Here is a 23,169-nt window from a genome sequence, read left to right as displayed (position 1 = left end):
TTAGCCAATAAGTCCAAATACAACTAGGTAGATGAAAAGGTTTCCATACATTTCACCCACTGAATCATTTCTCTTTGATGGGATTGATGTCGTGACGAGCTTATTTCATGCAGGTGGAACCCACATTGATAAGGATCGTTGATCCTATGGGCCCACAACTGATGAGGTGAATTCTAGATCGAAAGATCACATCTTTATTTATTTATTTCTGTACAATCGCTTTGTTTTTTTTTTTTTTTTTGGTTGGTCATTGATCAAAAGGTGAAAAGCCTCTAATACGGAATTATTTTTTTTTTTTAATCAAGCCACCGTCCAAACCACAATGGAATGTTTTGGATGATGGTACAATTAGGTAGTGGGCACCCAATAAATGGTCCAGATCTAATTGCCCACATGGTGGGCCCGTTCTCACAGTCACGTGCCATATTTACACTCACCTACCGCAAATCTTTTTATCCAAACTGATTAAGCATTCCATGGTAAAAGAAATCAATTTCCTCTTCCACCATGTAAGAAGTGTCCTGAATTCCCTATTCCTGGAATACAGCATAGTTATTGCAATCCAAATGTAGGAGGATTGTAATCATCACTGGTGATTTGATCTACCACAAATCTCTTATCTAAACTTGTTCTAGAAAGAAAGAATCATCTGTTGATAGGTGTGGGTATGGCCCATTACAGACCACATAATACCTTTGATGGACCAGAAATCATACACCAAAACCCACAATCCTAAACATTCCATTTGAGGACTCTGATGTGGAAAGAAAATAGATGGTCATGAGAAAAGTAATCAAAGTTCCCTTAACCATCACGTTTTCGTTTTAAAAGCATCTGGTTCAAAAGCAAGAATGTCCCAATCTATGTGAATTTTGAGATATGGTCCAATCCAATGACCTGACCTACCTGATGATTTATTCATTTCTCTCACACATTTCTGGATTTGTAGTGTGTAAGGAGAGAGCCAGCGCTGCAATTTTACTAATTTAATTATTAAAAAAAAAACTAATTTGATCATTTTTCACTCATAATCCTTCCAAGAGCTGCACTCCTATAAAATGAGAAGGTTCAGCGACCATTCGGAATTTACTTTGGGAAAAATACTTTGATATAAAAACCCCACAAACGGTGGCCATCATCACGGCTACATCACATTTGGGTTGTCTTCTGTTGGATAGGAGGGAATCACAGGGAGAATTATGTAGCTGGGACCCACATAAATGAAACAACTATTATGAATATACATGTGCTTAGCCAACCCATGCTGCTCAAACCATGAGATCAATGGTCACAGTACACCCAAAAACCGCAATGATCAGCTGCTCTGGACCATCTGATATAGGTCATTGGATTTTCACGGATGGGCATTTTGCTTCAACAGTTCATTGAAAGAAACAACTGGACGGTTAGACTTGCATAACCAGTGAAATTTCATGGCTATGCACCAACAACCGCCGGGCAGACAATTTGAGCAAACATGGGTTAAGCTACAAATAATGATAGATGCAATTATAACTGATTAGAAGCAAAGAAAACCATAAATGGATGCAGTTCTCACTTAACAAGAAAACCAAAAATCTGTCCCCACAAGGGTTTTAGTTTGAAGATGCTACCGCTAAAGTCTATATGTACAAGGTACGTCCAAATAGGCAAACACAGAAGCTTGTGTGTATTCACGAGTGATAGGTGCGGGAACACCAGAATATCCACACATGCTTGTGTCATTCTCATGTAATGATCGGATAGAAATGGAAACTGCACCGCATGTTCTGCACAGAAGTTCATTCACTGAATTATATGTGATATGAAAGGACTCCAAAGGCAAAACTGATCAAATGCTTATCAACAAGGAGGAGAAATTTCTGTTCACAAATCACTAATTGAGCAATAAGTGAAAAGTGCTAAACATTTCAGTGATCAATAATGCTTGTGATTGTCTAGACAAACTGTAGAGGTTCCACTTTGTATGTGTGGTCTAGATCATTTGTTCCAGTTGACCCCTAGTAAATGGATGGCCTTGCTTTTTATTTTTGAAAACCTAGGATGTTTTATCCTAAGCTGGCTACCCATTAATGACAAAGTGAAAGGTTTTGAAAATACAAAACGTCAAAGGGTAATGTTTAGAAAATGCTGAATTTTCTACCTAAGCTGGCTAAATGGTAATGTCAAAGGGAAATGTTTTAAAAATCTAGAATGTTTTACCCTGAGTTGACTAACCAGTAATGTTAAAGGGAGAGGATTTTCATGAAAATATGAAATGTTTTACCCCAGGTTGGCTACCAATGAAGGAATTAAATTCACCTAGGATTAGGAGCATCTCCTGAACACAATTTGCAACCAAAAATGTAGAATATCCTCCAAAGACCTTGAAAACATATCCAGAAAAGACCCAAGAGATGTTGCATGCACATCTCATAAGCCCAAATTTTGAAGCCCACACCCATCTTTTTATTGTCAACGACTCTTAAGGTGCAGAAATTGGCTTTCCACATTCTGGATAGTGGGCTTTCAGAGTCTCTGGGACAGGAAAATCCCATTTTCATGCCCTAGAGAACCCTTGTTTTCCACACTTCCACTTTGAGCCTCGAAATCTCCTACTACCACTAACTATTTTCAAGAAGCCCTTTTGCCCTGTAACCCATAGGGTTAGCTGCAAATCAAGCCCATAAGCAACCCAATCCAATCCCCAAGCACAGATGTAATCAAATTACCAAATTGTGCACGAAAACAATTTAGACTTAGATTTCAGAAAAATGAAAGCCCATGTCTTCTTAACCCTTCAAATTCTGATACCAAACCAAAACCATTGGTGAGGCTATCAAGGAGGCTTTCCAACAAGCCCAAAGGCCCATTTGGATGCACCCACAAAAGGGGCTTTTGATGCCGAACACAAACACCACTTTGAGCGTGGAAATAGGTGCTAAAAAGCCCACCAGCCGAGAATCAGTCCCATTTGTTTTCAGCAGGTAGACCAACAAAGCAGGCAGGAAAGCCCTTTTCATAGAAGCCCCCTTTTGTAGTTGTGTAACTCACATCCAAAGGGGCCCCAAGATCACCCAAAACTGAGACTTGAGTAATGAGATCTTTAGGAAAAAAAAACTAAAGGGTTTGCGAGGAGAAAATCAGGCAACCTTCGTGCAGGAGAGTTGATTCATAGTAACATTTATGCCCTTGCGTGAAAATCCAAAGCCCAAAACCCATTTTAGTTGACTTCTTTGACCAAATTTCAACCAAAATACCCCTTAAACACCTACTAATTATGACGCACCCTTCCAACTTTTCACCAAACAACTCCCAACCAATCCTTGGTGTGTGATGGCAGTCCTAAGTTCAAGGAATCATAGGATTTGGAAGCTTGGCCCATTCTCATACAATTCTCTTTAGCTACCAACCTACCACACATTAACTCTATGAATAGATACCCCTCTTCCCCAAGGGAGGGATCTTTGCCCAGATCGAAGGTCGTTCTGGTATGCTGTACAGGAATAGGTGCGTTGTACACTGGTTCCTCCAATACATGGTAAGCTAGGGGTAGGATCATGACTATCACTGAAGTAATATATACAATACATTATTATATACAAACAGATAATGCAATTTATATCTGTAATGTATTATTATCATAGATCACAAATGATCATATAGCACATGTATCAAAGTGAAAGAAGTTTTGAGAAAGATGAAAAAGAAAGGCCATCATACTAGATGATATATCAATAGAGATATGGAAATGCATGGGAGATATTGATTATTGTGGTTGAGAAAGTTGTTTAACAAGATTTACAGGTCTAAGAAAATGCATGATGAATGGAAGAAAAATAACCGGTTATAAGAATAAAGGAAAAATACAAAGTTGCACTAACTATTCTGGGATCAAACTCATGAATCATATGAAACTATGGGAGAAAGTGACTAAGCAAAAACTGAGGAATGAGACGAATACATTAAATATATACAACACATCATTATTTACGAATTGATTATGTAATTTATATATGTAACAGTGAATGTTATTATTATAGATCCCACATAGATAGTATTATATGATATGTTACAATTCAAATATATATATATAGTGAAAGAAGCTTTGAGAAAGATGAAAACAGGAAAGGCCTTCAAACTAAATGGTATAACATTAGAAGTTTGGAAATGCATGGGAAATACTAGGCTATTTTGGTTGACAAAGTGGTTCAAACGTAGAAGAAAATGCCAAACGAATAGAGGTAAAGTACCATGGTGCCTATTTATAAGAATGAAGGAGACATACGAACTATTTTGGGATGAGTCATCCTATAAAACTATGAGAGAGGGTGATTAAGCAAAGACCAAGGCATGAGACTAATAAATTAAAAAATCAGTTTGGTTTCATGTCAACGAGATCAACCACGGAAGCTATTTTCCTACTTGAACAATGGATGGAGATACAGAGGGAAAGGACGATCTCCACATGAACTTTATTAACTTGAAAGCATACAATAGGGTCACTAGAGAGTGGAACCTGGTTGGTGTTAGAAAAAAAAAGGAGTTTCAAAAGTGATGAGTGAGACATGATTAAGGATGTGAATGAGGTAGTGGTAACAAATGTGAGGACCACTAGTAGAGAGATTAGTTCCCAATTATTATAGGCTTGTACCAAGTATCGGCAATGAGCTTGTATCTTTTCACCTTGTTTATGGACGAGTTAACAACAAAGTGTTCCATAACAGTAACGGTGACCATAACGGTTGTTATGGTCTTACAAAAAATTCAAATTTAAAAAAAAAAAAAAAAAAAAAAAATTTAAAAAGAAGAAGAAGAAGAAGTAGTAGTAGTAGTTTTGGGGACCATTTTGGGGCCGCTACATGTCATTTTTTCTATAACAGCCATTATGGCCGTTTCGGCCCCGTAACGTGAAACGTTTATGACCGGATTCATTACTGGACGGCCGTTACGTAACCGTTTTGGCATACCATGGTTAACGAGGCATTCATAGGAAGAGAACCCATAGTGTATTTTGTTTTCAAATGACATAGTTTGATTGACAAGGCGAGAGGGGGCGTAAACATATAAGGAGGGTGCTTTAAAATTAGTCAAACTAAAACAAAGTATATGGAGTGCAATTTTGGTAAGAATAAGAGTGGTAATGAGGAATTGGTTAGGACTGCTAACAAAGAACTTTTTGAAAATGATAACTTTCAATATATTGGCTCAATAATTCATAGAGTGTAGAGAGAAGGATGTTGCCCATAGAGTTCAAGGTGGATGGAAGAAATTGAAATGCGCCTTGGGAGTTTTATGCGATCGTTGTGTGCCACTCAAAATAAGGATTTTTTTTTTCTTTCTTTGTAGAATAAGCTATAAGACCAACCATGCTTTATAGGACAGAATGTAAGCCCCGTATCTTAGACCATACCGTTCCGTAGGCTTCCGCGATCTTCCCAGTTGAATTTTAGCAACCTTCGACCTTTATCCGACGTTTGCATGTGATCCTAAGCCGAGTCCTGTCAATCCGAGTCGGATCAACCCGAGACTTGTACCCTAGTGACCGCGCCGTCACCGCGGTTCCAACGCCGCGACTCGCGCACCGAACCGATACCCAGGCTAGAAGATGTCAATCTACGTTTATTCCGAAGAAACGTCGCGCGTTGCGAATTATGAGGGAATCTCTACCACATGTCTCATCAATCAATCAATCAAGTACACTCCATACCTCAAGTACAAGTCAAGTACATGCAACTCATCTCTCTCTTTTCCATAAGTCAACTCTCTCTCTCCCTACCCATCCCTCTTTTACCAATTTTCAAACCAAACCATACCTCCCATCACCTCTCCTTACATCACCCATCACTCCATCACCTCTTATCACCCATCACTTCTCAAATATCTCAATCAACAAAAAAATTTCACACGTCCAACCCCTCTCTCCCAAACCACAAGTGTGGTCCACCTTCTCGTCTTCCATCTACACCCTCTCATCTTTCATCTACACAATCAATCTCCCATCAACCTCCATCAAAAGGCAAGCTAAGAAGCATTGGAGTCTAAGGGACCAAGAAGAAGGAAGATAAGGTGGGTGATTTACCATTATTTTCGATTTTAGGGCCCACTTGTTGGCGGGACCCATTTTGATGTATGTAATTTAAGCAAGATGGGCCCATAGTGGCAGGGTCCCTCTATCTCACCGTATATTTCTCTCTCTCTCTCTCTCTCTCTCTCTCTCTCTCTCTCTCTCATTGTGATGGTGTGGATCCCACCAATATGTGTTATATCTACCCCGTCTATCTACATCAGACGGTGTGGCCCACCCTATTGCAGGTGATGATCCACACCATCCATTGTTTGGATGGGCCCAATACATCCTTCTTTCTATATGTTATATTTTATATAATATATAATATATATATAATATAATATGTATTGTATATATATAATATAAGATATATATTATATGTATATATGTTGGTGGGCCACGTCCACATGGGACCCACCACAATGATGTGTTTATGTATGTCGTCCAGCGTCCTTGGACGCTGGACGTTGGCGAATAGTGAAGTGTAAACTGACATGGGAGTGTAGTAACGAGCTAGCCAAAAGAGAAGGGAGTGGTGGGCCACTTATGCAGGCTCCATCTTGATGTTTTTATATAATCCAAGCCGACCATCCTATTTCCCAGATCATTTTAGGCGTTGAGCCGAAAAATGATCTCAATCCAAATTTATGATGGGCCGTAGCATAGCAAACAAGTTTCCTACCATTAAAATACCTCCCTGATGCTCCTGTATAGCAAAAACCATCCAATAATGGACTCGATGGGATTGTATCGAGCCACAGGGACCAATGGCTGGGATGGATTCGTCTGTGGTGGGCCCCATCTATCAAAAACCATCAGATCTTTGGTTTTTCAAAAAAAAAAAATGGAATAGAAGGCAGCAGCATCTGCTACTGCCACTGTCAGTGGGCGGGCGGACGGACGAGCTGGGCCTCACAGCCCCAGCTATGGGCCCCACTGTGATGCATTTCGAACATTCACACCATGCACTTGTTGGGTCCACTCAGACCAGGTGTCCACCCCAAAAATCAGCCTTATACGGAACTCAGGTAGGCCACATCATTTAAAATCATGCGAAGACATGCTAAAACATATAAAATCACTTGGTGGGGCCTACCTGAGTTTTGGATGTTGCTGAAACTTGGTCTGGACCGTCAGCCAGGTGCGACTCACATAATGAGTGGGCTGGATTTGTGAACCACGTTTCGGTGGGCCCCACCCCCACGCCCAGGTCCAAGTAACCTTATAAACAGGTTGGACGGCATATAAATATCACGGTGGTCTCCTGCCCACGTGACCAATCAACAGATTGGTGGCAAATAAATATTTCAGTGGGCCCTACCCCCCTGGTCCACGTGGCCTTGTGAACAGGTTGGATGTAAATAAACGTTACAGTGGGCCCAAGGTCCACGTGACCTTATGAATAGATTGGATTGCAAATAAATATTACAGTGGGCCCTAGGCCCATGTGACCCTATGACCAGTTTGGATGGAAAATAAACATCATGTTGGCCCCAGTTTGGATGGACAGTATGTTGGGCCCTAGGTTGGGTGGAAATTAAACATTTTGGTGGGTCTTACTTAAGACCCATTTATGCATGTGTTGTGTCCACAATTGTGGACCTCCATCACGAAATATGTGACTTATCTATACCTTCCATCCCTATGGGACCCACCATGATGCATGTGTTTCATCCAACCGTCCAACCATTTTTGGAAAATGATTTTTAGGTTTAGGACGAAAATAAGACAGATTTATTTATCAAGTGGACCATAGTGCGCGGTGAGGATTGAACGGCTATCTTTGAAATCCTTGAGATCTTATGATTAGATTGGATGGGAAATAAATGTTATGGCAGGCCTTGGAAATTTTAGGAGTGGAAATCATTATCACCACTTATATTTGAGTGTGACTCATTTAATATACACGTGGCCATGTGGTGTGGCCCACTTACCATATTTATGGCCCATTGTTAAGGCCCACCTTGTTATATATGAGATCCCTGTAATGCGGCCCATTAGATGTATTTGGGGCCCATGGGTCGAGGCCCAATATGATGTATATAAGGCCCCTTTCAATGTGTGATTCCGCCATGATAAATGTATTGTATATCCACACTGTCTACCCGTCTTGATGGCGCAGGGCCCACTTGCTACATGTGTTGGGCCTGCCTACACTGTACAGGCCCACCATCCTGTGTGTACTTCACCCACACCGTCCACTTGTGCGGCCCACCTAGATGTACGTATTTTGTATCCACACCGTCCATAATGTTGGGATAGTGCTGGACAATGTTTGGTTGGCGCCGATTTACATGGATATGTTTGTACAAGTGCTGATCATCATGCGTGGGCCATTAGGTGTAGTGATACCCATGTTATACCTACAACTATTGGAATGATTTTTGGTGCGGCCCATATAATGAAGCCCACCTTGATGTATTAGTACAGCCCATTGTGACGTATGTGGCCCATTATGATGTGTTTGGCCCATGTGCGGGCCATCTGTTTGTTAGGTCCATGAGACGTGGCCCACTGTGATAGATCCGAGGCCAATGGGCAAGGCCCATTAGTGTAGCACATATGATGCAACCCACTTGATGTGTATGAGGCCCATTGATGTGGCCCACTTATTGTATTTGAGGCCCACGGGTTGCGGCCCATTATGATGTAATGGGGCCCATGGGTCATGACCCATTGAGATGTATACTCGGCCAATACGTTGTGGCCCATTGAGATGTGTTTCCGACCCATTTAGTGAGGCCATTGTGATATATTCCTGCTCATATGATGAGGACCATTGAGATGTATTTCCGGCCCATGTGAGGCGGCCCATAGCGATGTGCATTAGGCCCATGTGATACGACCCGCTTGATTTATGAGATCATTGTGTGAGGCCATGGGCCCACTATATGTTTGGCCTTATGTGGGTCACTCGTTGGGAGCAATGTCGGTTAGATGTCCACATTGTGACCTTCTCTTAGGCCTTGTTAGGCTCATTCTCTTCGTGGCTTAACCCAAATAAGTGGGGCCCATTCGCCGTAGACGGATGGCTTCGTGCTTTCGGATTTGATATAACCACGGCCGAGTACCGATCTTTATACTATGGTTGATCGGCTGATCATTTATAGACCCCGCTTTGTTTATCTGTTGGTTATCAGTGCCATTGTCATGACCGATTTGCCGATTCCGATTATTGACCGATTCCAATTGTCGTGGTCGATTGCTGAATATCGATCGAGGCTGATTATCGATCGAGGCCGATTACCGATTCTAATCTATCTTAGCCGATTGCCGAATATCGATCGAGGCTGATTATCAATCAAGGCCGATTACCGATTCTGATTGCCGAGGCCGATTTTGATTGCCGAGGCCGATTGTCGAGACCTATATGATGTATATGCGATCCATAGTTAAGGCCCATTGTGATGCATTGGAGGGTCAGGCGATGGAGTCTATTGTGATGTATGTTAGGCCCATGTGAAAGGTCCATCGTGGTGTGTATTACGCTATTGAGAGGGACCCATGGTGTTGTATGTTTGGCCCTAGTGTGAGGCCATGGGTCCACCATTCCTTGGGGGACAATGTTTTGGTTAAATGTCCACATTGTTGTGATTGATGGTCGATGCCGGTTATTGATACCGATTATGAGTATGTGACAGCATAACATTATGATACATGCCCATACGCATCATCTGTATGTTGGTTATGAGATGTGATTGATCATTGCATATGTCATTGAGCATGTTGTTATGAGACTCACTGATAGGCGGAGGTTATCTCACTTGAGCACGCGGTATGCGCAAGATTGATGCATGACTGGATTGTATGACTCATGCATCTCACATTATGATTACTGTACGCCCTAGCGACATCAGGGCCGTAGCCTCCACAGGCATATCTTGGATGACCAAATGGAACATCGGAAATGTTTGGTTCTAGCATATGGGCGCCATAGATGTCTCTGGGTGAAAATCCCTAAACCTCTGTGGTCAGGAGACGCCCCAACGTCGAGATCGAGTGGATATATGAGCGCATGAGGGCCGTATACCAGTAGGCCGCGTCTCCCACTGTCTCGTGGTCGGTTGGGAAGGGGTGTGACCTTACCCGTCTGAATGAGGGGGCAATGTCTAGGTTGAGTTTGACCAGCTTGAAGAATGGGTCCGCTATTGACGAGCCAGGCCCAATATTGGCAGGCAGATAGTGAGGTCTCTTCCACTTACCCAGTTGTGCGCTTGGATAGGGACGGCAAGCTGGCGTAGAGTGTAATAGACCCGGGTGATGATCCCAGAGAGGAACCGTACTGATTTGTGGACTTATTGAGTAGGAATTGCATACTTATACATTCATTTTATTCACTATCCACTTGGGCTAGTGGTGCGCAACTAATTGTTGTGTACCTTCGCATGGCCAGGATTTCGGTTGGGCGCGCGACTAACCTGAGATCAGGAGTTTACCACACTGAGTCTGACTATCCAAATTTAGGTATGGGACTAGTTTGGATAGAAGTCCCTTGTGGTGGACTCCGCAGCCTGCGATACTACGTACTATCATCCCGACTCCACACTCCAGCATGGTCATTCCATTCGCACCGCATATTACATTGCATCTGCAGTACTTAGCATTTTGGGTTACCTGTGTTCTGCATTTATATGGTTTAGATACGGCATCTGATATTTGACTCTTTATGACTCCTCATTGGTATAGTTGATCTGTATTGCGTATTCTGAAATTGCTTGACTCATGGGCTTGTCAGTATTTTCTCTTACTCTGATACCATATGATTCATGACCTTACGCCTATTTCGATATTGTATGATTATGACATTGCGTTGAATACTTAGCACTTACCTTGTGCACACACCTACACCACCCTCTAAGCTTTCTATAAGCTTATGCACGATAGATGCGTGCAGGTGAGGTTAGATTGCAGAAGTGTTGAGCTTGGAGCGTGCAGCGGTCTTCTGGAGCTTGATTTTTGATTTTTTTGTATTTCCCTTTCAGCATTGTACTCAAATGATTATATTAGTGGATATGTAATGTTGATGTTGCTTTTGTGAATTGGGTAATCTTGTGGTTGTGCTTATTACGAGTTAAATGTACAAAAAAAAAAATCCTCCTTGTAGGATCCCAGGATCGAAATCTGGCGTATGAACGCTAGGAGCCAAGAATGGGGTACTACGAAGGCTGTCAGCACCGGATTCGGCAATCAGGATTCCTGTGAATCCAATTTCCAGGTTCGGGGCGTGACACAGAATGTCGGGCAGTTGAGGAACCACATCATAGGATGAGTGTAGCTGAAATGAGAATGTTGAGATGGATGAGTTGCAAGACGAGGAAGGACAGAATTAGAAATGAAGGCACCCAAGGGAACTTAGAATCAGCACCACTAGGTAATAAGATGAGGGAATGCAGACTTTAAATGGTTTGGTCATGTGCAATGGAGACCAAGAATTGCGCTGGATTGGAGTTGGTGCAACTGCAAGTTGAAAGCTTTAAAGGTCAAGAGGAAAGCCCAAAAGGACATGGGCAGAGGTGACCTATAGTCCAACTGATGTTTGGCCGTTGATATAGTGGAACAGCAAGAGTACAAATCATGTGGTCGACCCCAATTAGTAGGGATAAGCATTAGATGATGATGCTAACGATGATGAAAACATAAACATCTATTCTCCAAATTAAATTTATATTACATCTTAATCAACACTAACATAACAGAACAAAAAATTTCAGGTCCGTAAACATAGCATTCCGGATTGCAAATGACCTGTAAATCGGAACGCAAAACCTAGGGGGATTGGCAATTTAGGTAACATTGGTCTTTATCTTGAGTTCTCTAAGCCTTAGGTATAGAAGCCTAGGCTATACCATGGCTAAAATTACTGCAAAATTCACGAAAGAAATGAAAAGACCACACAGTATATGGCTCTAGAGTTTAAAGTCGTGGGAATGTCTCAATCCTAAAAGGTTAAGGAGTGTGGATCAACCCCCGGGTTTCGAGCACCAGCTTTGGTGAACTCATGAGGAGAAGAATTCTCTTGCTCTATCTTCTACCCAATTCCTAGACTAATTCAACAAAGACATTGGGGGAGGACAAGACCCTCCAATCACAAAGAAAGCTTAAAGATCGTGAACCGGAATTCCCAGCAGCCAATCCGCCGCAAAAACAACTCTCGTACCAAATTCTCTTTTATTCATTTGCAAATTCATTTTTTAGCAATTAAAGTTCCATTTTGAAAATTCCATCCAAGGAATTATGCTTCCAACAAAAAGTAGAGACCATGCATTTGCGCACATGGGGAAGGGTAACTACAACCTTCCCCATCAGCACAGCCTTCTGCAGAATCTCTAGTTCTAGAGTCATTTTCTATAAAATTCAGAAGTGCTTTGAATGACTGAAACCATAGACTTTCTACCCATCCTTGGGTTTTCTCAGCATTTGTTAGTGTCAACTCCATAATTTTCCACTACAACATCCAGTTGGAATTTTCATACTGTTCATAAAATTTTAACAGCAGTCGAATTTTTTCCCAGATATGATCTTGAGAATAAGAGTTTAGGGCTCAACATCATCATTAAGAAGCAAAATGATTGACAAATGAGAATGGGCTCACCATGCTGGTGCTTCAAATGTGCCAAAGTGGCACCTGTGTGAGATCCAAGCTGCTCATTAGCAGGGCCCATCGCTAAAGATGCCCTAGGACAAGAAATAAGCCAATCTGCTCATCTTGCAAGCCACATACATATGTTGGATTCAGTCCATCGATTAATTTCTTCTAAAGTCTGTTTCTTTTGCACATATATGGTCCACCTAGCAAACAGAATGGCATAGTTTTGCACCAGAGCATCTGAATGGCAGGGCCACCCAATGTGCAGTTTGGATCTCACAAACGTCTTCCAAATTGGCACCTGTTAGCTATTTGTATTTTGGAATGGAAGTAGCAAGAGTCCTGTTTGCATGGCTCAAAGGGATGTAAGAATTTAAGCTTGTCAGTATGGTGTCAATAGATCCACGAGCATTGGCAATAAATATACACATCATTTCCACTTTTAGGTATGCAGTAGATTGTATATGCGATTGTGAACAGGTGGGCGTATTTTTCAGTTAGAATGGTTGTATAAAGCATTGGCTGTTAATTGCAAAATTCAAGCTTTGCTAACCCCACATGCATGTGCAATAAAGCTCATGTATGCGCCACACAAGTGCCAGCATGACATGATAGGTCTGAGATTCAATCCATCAGTTAGACCGGCAGGCATCACTATATCAATGCCCTAGCCCAAGAATCAAGTTGATCCACTGGTCAGGTGGGCCAAAATTTGTAAATCAAACGTATGGCTCTGAAAAAGTTGGCTAAAGTTTTCTAACCCATCCACCTGTTCCCAACATTGATGCCCAAATGCTGAGCAAACCAGATCTATTTTTGGGAAAACATGTACAAGGTTGACCAACCTGATGGATGGATTGGATCTTGGACATATGTGCCATGCTGACATGTGTGGCATGTACTCAGGGTATTCCATAACAGTAACAGTGGCTTCAATGGCCACCGCCATTACTGTTACAACACGAACCATAACCTCTCTTTTTCTTTTTTCGAAAAATCTGCTTCAGCCCTCTTACGGGCCTTTTTTCCTGTAACAACTGTTTCGGCCCCATAACACAAACAGTAGTAACCATTACCATTACATAACCATTTTGGCATACCATGCATGTACTTGAGCTTTGTTGCAGACACGTGAGCACTTAGCAAAGCTCACAAAAATCATACAACTAGAAGCGAAATCAGATTTAGCAAGATATTTCTAGAAAAAACTGACCAGTTTTATACAGGTTACTTCAGTTTTCACAAAGAAAGGCCAGAAAAAAGCAGCTCCAGCTCCTCATCCTGTGAGGAACTCCTCTGCCAAATATTAAAAAGAAAAGTGAGAACGCACGAAAAGTAACATCAGATGAACACGCTGAAATCTTTAACTTGGGAATTTCATAAACTTGTACAGACAGAGATGACATATGACAGTAACTGAAACTTCATAAAATATACTGATGCAAGCAATTTGAGCCAATTTAAACAACTAGAAAGTGCACATTTCTAAGGGAAAATTCTTAGATGCTCTCTTTTCCGTCCATCCCTTCACTTAAATTGTTAGAGAGGAATAAAAAAAATTGTGCTCAAGGATGCAAAGTTACATTCTTATTCAGCAGCCAGAATATCAAATGAAGGAAATCAAATTTAAGCATACAAAGGTTGAATCTAATACTACCCTCGAGTTGAAGCAATCTTCAAGACTGATAAGTTATTTTAATCCAGTGCGCATAAGGTTCCAACTTATTTGTAATAAGTAGACCAAAATCTTAATTTTTGTACATTATGTGCATCTTGATTAACTTCAAATAATTAAGGGATCATTTTGCATAACATGCATAATTGGTGACGAAGCAGTAAAAGGGCAATACTACTATATCTCAACTCAAGGGCTGATCATTCAATTCAGATTATGAAATTTCACAAATACTAGGAAATGGTGTGAATCGTGTGACACTTGCATGGAAGCTGCAGCAAACTTTCATGTTTGTATAGCCCAATCATGTATAATGACTTGGAAAGCACATTTGTAAAGCCCCATCAACCACTTAAATTGTAATCCGCCCAATCTTCGTGGTATCATAGGGACCTTGCACAGTGATGAGAGACAATCAATGGCCCCATCGTGGAAGATCCACAAAGCAGAAGTGGCACCAAACGGCTGATCCTAACAGTCCAAAATAGATTAATTAAGCAGAGGACTTTCTTTATATTGCTTGCCCATGATTCTCGATAATCACTTTTACTGAACGATGTTTTCACCATTCGACCAATGGAGTCAGATTGATCACAATTGAAAAGGTGACCATCCATCATGGGATTCACGCATTTGATTACCAATCCCCTTGAATATTCACTCTGATTGGTTGATCCTAACCACCCAATCATGGCTAGGAAATGAATGGTATATACTGAACTATACTAAAAAAGCTCCAGACACTGATGTAGATCATTCTTCATGTGCGGCCCACTTTTGATTACCCATGCCTCTCAATTATCGCTTTGATCAAATTATCGTAACCATCTGACCAATGGCAAAAAGGAAAAAACGATTGTACAGACCAAATTACACTATAAAAGGTTTGGCATGATCAGGTTGACATGTGAATGGTGTTTGGTGAACGTGTATCAGCATGGTCCCTGCTATTATTTAAAGCCAACTACTTAGGCTTGCCCTTTCCACTTTTGGTCCAATGTGGGTGCATGTACCTGCCTCGGTGACAACTTGTGTGCCTATGTTTAAAAACCAACTCCAAAGTTCTTGGAGAAAGGGCAAAATGATAACATACGGATCATCCATATATGCACCCACATTTGGTAGCCTATGCCTGTAAAAAATTTCTTTTGACTGGATAAATATAATTAGTCGACAACATGAGGTTCTTACCGCACTTTTAAAGTTGCAATTCTAGTTTCTACTAGGAATAGAAAATAACAAATGGTGTCTAAGGGCCCTAAATGGGATTTCAAGCCAATACAATTGAAATAAATTCAATTTCTCAAACATCATTGAGGTTAAATCATTTAGCCAACTTGCATCTGAATTGCAATTTAAGGCATGTCTGAATGCACTCTAACTTGCTGCCAATCAATTTTTCAATGAATGTGTAGCAAGATGGAACCCAAAAATCATATTACAATCTACTTGAATTACAAGTAGGGCTATCATTACAATCTACTTCAATTACAAGTAGGGCTGTCAATGGGCCAGGCCTGGGTTTGTTTTCAGCCTAGATTTTGAACTGATGTGGACCTGACAGGCCAGTCAGCTTAAATTTTGAGTATGCTGGCCCATTGACAGCATTAATTATGACAAACCAATCAAATGGTATTATCCCTTTATGATTTTCTGTTTCCTTTCGGATACAGTAAAACATGATCACAACAATTTACTTGTGTGGGGTCAATAAACCCAGGGGAAATGTTCCTATAAGGTTGACCTCTGTGAGCCTCACAGTCACCATGAGGTGTGTTGGACATCCATACCATTATAAGGCCTAGAGCCCAACATCCAAACCAATCCATAACTACGATGAGGCACAACAGGCTGAGAGTGGATGCCACTCATTAAAACCCTCCTGATTTTTTATAGGCCCCAGAAAGATGTGGTTCAGACATCTCACCCATCCATTATGTGCGTCCCACCTGGATGAGGGGTTCCACCAAATTTCAGGCCATTCCAAAACTCTGGTGTGCCCCCACGAAGTGATTTTAGATGTTTGAGGCAAATTTTACACTATTCTAGATGGTGTCGCCCACCTGAGTTGCAGTCCGGAAACGGCTGGTGTTTGGAGCATCCCATGTTTAGGAGGGGAATCACCAGATGCATGGTTTAATGCCCAACATACATCACAATGGGGCCCACAGCTCGACCTTACCATAACTTACAGTAAGATCGACCTTATAGAAACTTTTCCCAAAGTATGGAGATAAAAATCATGGGTGCAGTTTTGAGGCATGAAGCATTCGCCTTGTAGTTTTGAGGCACATGCCTCGCAGGCATCAACCCTTGAGGGGAGTGTTTCAAGCTGTTGAGGTTGTGTTGTAACTTGTGCGTCACCTTGCACCAGTGTTTTAAATAGCGGTAGCGTGATGCGTAGCGCTCAGCCCTTTATAGCATGTAGCGTAAATACGTAGATGTAGCGTAAGCTACATGATACTTCTATTTTTTAATTTAAAAATATGACAAATATAATAAATAGTGAAAAAAAAAAAGGGAAAAAAATATAAAAATGCCTAAAAGATTATTCATTTTATCAATTATAAGCATGTTCAAAAAAGTTATTAGTTATCGTTTATCAAAAGCCAATCCACATATATAAGCCAAATCAAATAATTATCACATCAACAACTTTCTAAGAAAACCACTTTAATTAATAATGTCTAATTGAAATCACAAGTCACAATTATGAAAAGAAATAAAAATCCCATAGGTAAAAAGTATCAAGTACAATACAAGTGTCACATTCCTTGACATTAGAAACAAAGAAAATGTGAAAAAATAGTAAAAAATTAAAATAAAATAAAATAATACATTGTAGCTTACGCTATGGATGCTACGCGCTACGTAGCTGTAGTGTACGCTACGACCCCTGTAGTGTACGCTACAAGGGATTTATGCTATTTGGGATGCTACGTAGCGCTACGACCACGCTACGCTACGGACACTATTTGAAACACTGCCTTGCACACCTTTTGAACATTGGCATCAACATCCGAGATTTAATTATAATGCAAGTAATACTACTAAAGTAATCAAATGCATATTGGATATCATTTGAATGTGAGATTCCAGATCCTCCTCACCTGAATGGAAATTAGGTGCAGAATTTTGTTGAGTACACGCATGCGATGTGTTGCATAGTTACTGTGTGCAGGAAGTTTGGTCATTCTATCCATTTCTGCTTGAACCACTGCCGTCTTCTCATCACACCTCTTTTGACTCCATTGGCCAGTTGCCATAGAACTGTCTCTACCATCTTTAGTTAGGTCATGGGCACTACTGCCCTTTACACAATTGAGTGGATCCAGTTTTATGATGCCCTGCACAAAAGAAACAAGAATAAGGACTGAGCTCTTTGCATAACAAGCAAGGTATAAAATCTCTTCCAATGAGTTTTTATCAACTGAAATATCAATGTTTCAAACAAAATTACAATGTCAAAATGCATGTGTTGCTTACACTACACAAATCAAGGAAAACACGGGAGATTACTTATCATTCATCATGTATACTATTGATGTAGTTTTCTGGTCATCCCTTCTAGACTGTCACCTACTTACAAAACCAAACCACAACGAGGACCCTGGCTGCTGCAGGGGACCCTCCGATGCCAAAGTTAGAACAGGCACTCTGGGTCTAGTAGAACTAGGGTTTTTGTGCATACCTTCTACTGTGCGTAGGGTTTGTATTTATAGTCCTTTGTTGCTAGTTACGTATATGGCAATGAATCTGCCATACAGTCGTGTATCATACACGGAATTGTTCTCGAGATCCAAGGCATTATTCTCGTCATGATTCTCGGCAAAGATCTTAAGGAGTAACCATCCTCATGTAGAAAGTAGATCTCCCAGTGGTCGACTTTCAAGGACGGCATGGTCGACTGTCAATACCAACCTCTAAGTTGGTTTGGCTAAAGTCCTACAGAGCCGAACTGTTGGTTATGATCAGAGCCTATTCTCGAGGCCGAGTCGGTACTCATAGTCGTTCGTTGGTCGTGATAATGAGATGTCAGCTAGAGCCGAGGTCACTGCTTGTGGTTAGTGCTCGAACTAATCATGGAGGTCATGCTCAGCTATCCAGACCGAGGTCTTTACCCGACCTCTGTTTCCGAGCAACTTGCCTTGCATCTTCTATCCCATTCTTGTTGCCTGGTTAGTCCGATTTTACCCATAACATTAGCCCCCCTACTTCCAAGCGCTTTTAAGAAGCTCGGGAAGTAAAAGGATTCAGACTAATGCTTGAGTGCGAGGACGAGGACTCACGTGTGGGAGCTCGATAGGTCAAAAGCACTTGTCATTATGGTGGAAGAGGGAAAGGTGGCAAGTGTGGGAATCGAGGCAAATCCACTAATGATCATGATGAGTCGTACGAGGAGACATGCGCTGAAACGATGCCTCTTCGTCTTTCGGTGTATAAGGCGAGGACACGTGGTCCTTCCTCGATAGTCGGGTCAATTAGCGTACCAGGAATAGCGACGTGGAGGGAGGCACGAGTTGTAATGCCTCTTCAGACTGTGGGCATTCAATGCCACAACCAAGGAGCTTATAAATAGGGGAGGGGGATGCCATGACCTATTTCATTTGATCTTCTTCATTTTGCTGCTTTTTGTGCCTACCAGAGCAAGCAATTTCCGGTAAGTCAGAAATCCTTCTCTCTCCTTCCTCTGGCCAGTTCCTTCCTTCTTCAGCCTTTTATGCTTTCTTCTTTCTTTTCTGCCTTTCTTTTCTTGGTTGGAATGTCGGATATCTCTAACAGAGTGTTGGAGTTCGAAGCGTTCCACGGGGAGTCTATCCCGGAGAGCCTGGACTCCCAGTTGGGCATCCCCTCTAGTCCTCCATCCCCGGTGATAAGTGGCCATGAGGAGGAGGTCGTGTCTGCTCCGATGAGGCAAGAAGCTCAGCCTGCAACAGAGCGGCCTCTGGACATCAACACCTTTGGGTCGAGGCTGCAAGATACTGACTTGGTTTGAATTAGAGCAGAGTACCAAATTCCAGAGTCTGTGGTGCTTCGAGCTCCCGAACTCGGTGAAGTCCAAGGCCACCCTTGCGCACGCGAGGTGGCTATATATTTGGTCATCCTTCAGTGAGGTCTTCGCCATTCACTTAATTTTACAGGAGATTACTAACCACCTGAGGTTAGCTCCTGGTCGGATCATCCCAAATGCTTGGAGAGCCTTGCTCGGAACCTACATTTTATGGCATCAGCTCGGAGGATAGCTCCTTTTTTCTTCTTCATCTTCTTCTTCTTCTTCTTCTTTTTTTTCTTTTTTCTTTTTTTTTCTTTTTTTTTTTTTTTTCTTTTTGCTTTGGAAGCTATCTCAATGCCCTTTAAATGAAATCTTTTGTTATTTTAAAAAATCAAAGGCAAGACCCACGTGATGGGCAAACTAGACCATTAATCAGAGCATTTTTAATATAATCAATATGGACCATCCATTTCCCTTGGAGATTGATTGGAAGGTAGGATCAACTAGACAAACTATTTTTTCATAGGGATGGACAATCAAAGTGGGACCTACATGATGGATGATCTAGATCAATGATTAAACCGTTTGTAGTATAATCAATATAGACTGTCTATTTCCTTATAGATGGTTAGGATCATCCAATCAAAGAGATATTTTGAGAGAGATTGGAAATGAAATGCAGGAACCACATGGTGGATGGTCTAGATCCATGATCAAACGCTTTTAGGTATAAACAATATGAACCATCCATTCCCCCTCACCAATGAATGGACGATCATCCAATCAAAGTGATTTTTTTTTTTTACACGCACACACACTCCACACACTCATGCCGTAACGGGATTTCACCACCTACGGATACTCGAACCCATGACCGGGTGTTGAAACTCCCAATCAAAGTGATTTTTGATAAAGGGGAAAGCACGAGTGGGACCCAGATAACAAATGGCCTCAAACAATGATCAGAGCTTTACCATAGTTCAAATAATACCATGTGGCCAACTGTTGAGATTTTATCTCATTTGGGATTGGTTAAATAAAATAATAGAAATGTTAGAATTCTCGCACATGCACCTTTTCTCTATCTCTATTTGAAAGTGTTTGAATTCCATTTTTCCCTCCAAAACTTCATTTGAAAAGGTGGAATTCTTTGAAAATCTTTAGTCTCACATTGCTTGGAGAGAAAAAGCTAGAGGGGTTTGTAAGCTTTGAGTTCTCTAATATCCTTACTTCGATATTGTAGAGAGAAGTAAACTAGTTTGCGTGTTCCAATGCGGAGCATTGGAATGCAGCGCGCGGCGTGGGCAATGAGACTGTAGAGGATGTAAAGGCACTAGTGGCGCAGTGAGGCTGCAAAGGCACTAGTCGCACACTTTGCACTTCGCACTACGCATCGTGTCGCGAGTGGCGCATCCATGCGACCTACCATGATCTAGTGCGACTAGGCTAAGTCGTTGCAGAATCGATCTTAACGAGCAAGATTGGCCATTTTAATGATCGACCAATAGAAATTGGCCAATGTGAAAATCGGCTGGTAAAAAATAGTTGTTGCACTAATCGATCAAGAGAAATTAACCGTCACAAAGCTTTGGCCGACAAAATTCAACCGTTACGAAGTTTCGACCAACAGAATCCAATCGTTGTGTCATTCGGACATGAGAAACGGTTGATTCGCCCGATTTGAGTTAAGTTGCATCTCTTCATTAATAGACATGACCGTTTTGAAAAGTTACAAAAATAATTGTTCAAAAATGCCTCTTTGTGAAAACACACAGCCTTTCGTTCTCTATAAAACCTAGTGTAAATAGATGATTAATCAGATCTTCCATTGCTCTTTCCAAAGACCTTCCAATTATATTCTCTATTATTCTCTTTGTACACACATGAAATGGGTTATCTATTTTCACAAAAGCAGCTTACCAAAATTGCAAGCCTGTGTACCAAAGTTCCTATCATGGTTTCTTCGTGATTGCTACACGCAAAACCATTAAGGATTGTCATATCTTGGAAGTAGATGAATAGTGTAGATGAGGCCACATGGCACAGATGTGATCTCTGTGTCATGGGCGAGATACTGATACGATAACTCATTACTGAGCTAATCTCCAAAAGGGCGTATCAAGCACGTGATTTCGAGATTACACCAAAAGTCCTATAAATAGAAAAGGAGGGCATGAAGATGCCTCCCTGAATACAATCAACAAAACAATAACCTATCAATTAACCAGCATCAAACTATTTATCCTTAGTCTCTATGAGTAGATTGGTTCCTTAGCTTTAGCTTTAGCTATAATTCTCTTCCATCTGATGCCTGTGTGCCGGACTTGAAGGAAGATCTTAGTTCTAGGAATCGTCCACCTATGCTTATACGTTGGCCCAATGGTAGCTTGTAATCTTCAGTATTGATCAATCGTCACTCATTAGCGCACTGCTCCACGAAGCACTCCGTTGCTCTCAGCCAGGTCGATGCTTCCGACTTTAGTGGTAAGTTCTCATCTTTTCACATCCATTTTCGACTTCCACATTCATTTCCAACTTTCACGTCCATTTCCGACCTATTTCCGCTCAACCACGTAGTTGTTGCACCTTTGAAAGTCATTGGTTTCTCGAGGCAAAAAGGGACTCATTAGAGGAATATCCCCAACATCCACAAATTGCCTGATATCACACTTGACAGTTGGCTCAACAGACGGTATGCTGTGTTCTCGACTAAGCACAGCTCTATTTCGACACCGAGGGTTAGTAGTTTTGGTTTGAACAGGAGCCAATCGGTTCTGGCACACCCGCATCTTACCACGTGCATCACGTGGCCAAATTCCAGACGAACAGCAATCTCATTCCAAGAAGGGTTGAATAACACTTTTTAAGGAAAACGTATCCAATATGTGCTTTGAGCCTAGTTTGAAGTTTGATCTTTCTGTTTTGTTTTATTTCGGTTTCCACCACATGTTCCCAACACCCACTTGGTGAAACCATCAGATTTTTCACACATCTGATATACCGGCATGCATGTAGACGGCAGGGTTCCAATGCATGTGGGCTAGTGCAGTTGATAAATTCTGATTTCACAGGCGTCTCTCTAGCTGTATAATAATCTGTAAATAAACGTACGAGGTTGAATTCAATTCCTGAAACAAGTTCTAGGGCATCCAAAAAAAAAAAAAAAAACTAAGATTCTGCAAACAGAATAACCGCAATTACAAGAACTGGAACCTATACACGACCGTTGGATCTGTATCCGGCAACGAAACAAAATACATAAATAAAAAACTAATGGTGCGTTTGGTTGCAACAAATTTCATGATTAATCAGTCTCATTAGGTGCAAAATATGAAGAAATTTCATGATTAATCAGTCTCATTAGGTGCAAAATATCAAGAAATTTCATGAAACTTGGTGAAACCAAACGCACGCTAAACAATTTCAGATCTTCATGGAAAAGAGGCAAAATTCTAGAAATAAAATAGAGAAAAATGAAAGACAACCGACCTTTCTCTTTCTTGAAACCCAACGCGAGTTTTCTTCGGTATCTGTTTCCGAGGAAGAAAATCAGCAGGTCCTCCATTTTAGAGAGAAGCTTCTGGAAGGGAGTTATTTGATACTCCGGCTGCTCATGACGCTTGATATGCAGGCACTTAGAAAATGTAGACGTGGCATACGTTAACTCAAGTTAAACCGATTAAGTTATGGGAATTACTTCCTTTCAGTTGCAGTAAAAATATCAGATAGCTTGAACCATCCTAACCTGCTAATGATGGACTCTTGTTTGGTGGGATATAACCGTTGGATTTTTCATTTTTAACCGTCCAATAAATGACTCTCAATCGGTTAATAAACTAATCGAATAAGTGTAAATTTTAGTTTGT

The 23,169-nt window shown here is 41.2% G+C and overlaps 1 protein-coding gene across 2 annotated transcripts; it reads right to left on the bottom strand.

Moving 5' to 3' along the window:
- Positions 1 to 1,516: 1,516 nt before the first annotated feature.
- LOC131223620 (uncharacterized) lies at positions 1,517 to 22,943 on the bottom strand. 2 transcript variants are annotated; one of them, XM_058219069.1, is made up of 4 exons: positions 22,793 to 22,943; positions 17,421 to 17,657; positions 13,849 to 13,931; positions 1,517 to 1,769 (listed from the first exon to the last, which is right to left on the bottom strand). In XM_058219069.1, exons 2-3 carry the CDS (start codon positions 17,574 to 17,576, stop codon positions 13,875 to 13,877), a joined length of 213 nt encoding a protein of 70 aa, XP_058075052.1. In that variant the 5' UTR covers positions 17,577 to 17,657; positions 22,793 to 22,943; the 3' UTR covers positions 1,517 to 1,769; positions 13,849 to 13,874. The 2 variants fall into 2 exon arrangements, with proteins under 2 accessions (XP_058075052.1, XP_058075053.1); XM_058219070.1 differs by lacking the exon at positions 22,793 to 22,943 and adding an exon at positions 17,830 to 17,969.
- Between the last annotated feature and the right edge of the window lie 226 nt (positions 22,944 to 23,169).

The sequence above is a fragment of the Magnolia sinica genome, chromosome 13 (genome assembly GCF_029962835.1).
Source record: "Magnolia sinica isolate HGM2019 chromosome 13, MsV1, whole genome shotgun sequence".
In the NCBI taxonomy this organism is placed as follows: domain Eukaryota; kingdom Viridiplantae; phylum Streptophyta; class Magnoliopsida; order Magnoliales; family Magnoliaceae; genus Magnolia; species Magnolia sinica.
The sequence above is the reverse complement of the archived record's forward strand: the minus strand, read 5'-3'. Positions and strand labels throughout refer to the sequence as shown.

What these genes read in the sequence shown, in the direction of transcription:
- LOC131223620 (XM_058219069.1), bottom strand. Translation starts at nt 17,576, where the DNA reads ATGGCAACTGGCCAATGGAGTCAAAAGAGGTGTGATGAGAAGACGGCA. An exon ending in TGCACCTAATTTCCATTCAG is followed by an intron (nt 13,932 to 17,420) that starts GTGAGGAGGATC and finishes AATATTTGGCAG; the next exon opens with AGGAGTTCCTCACAGGATGA.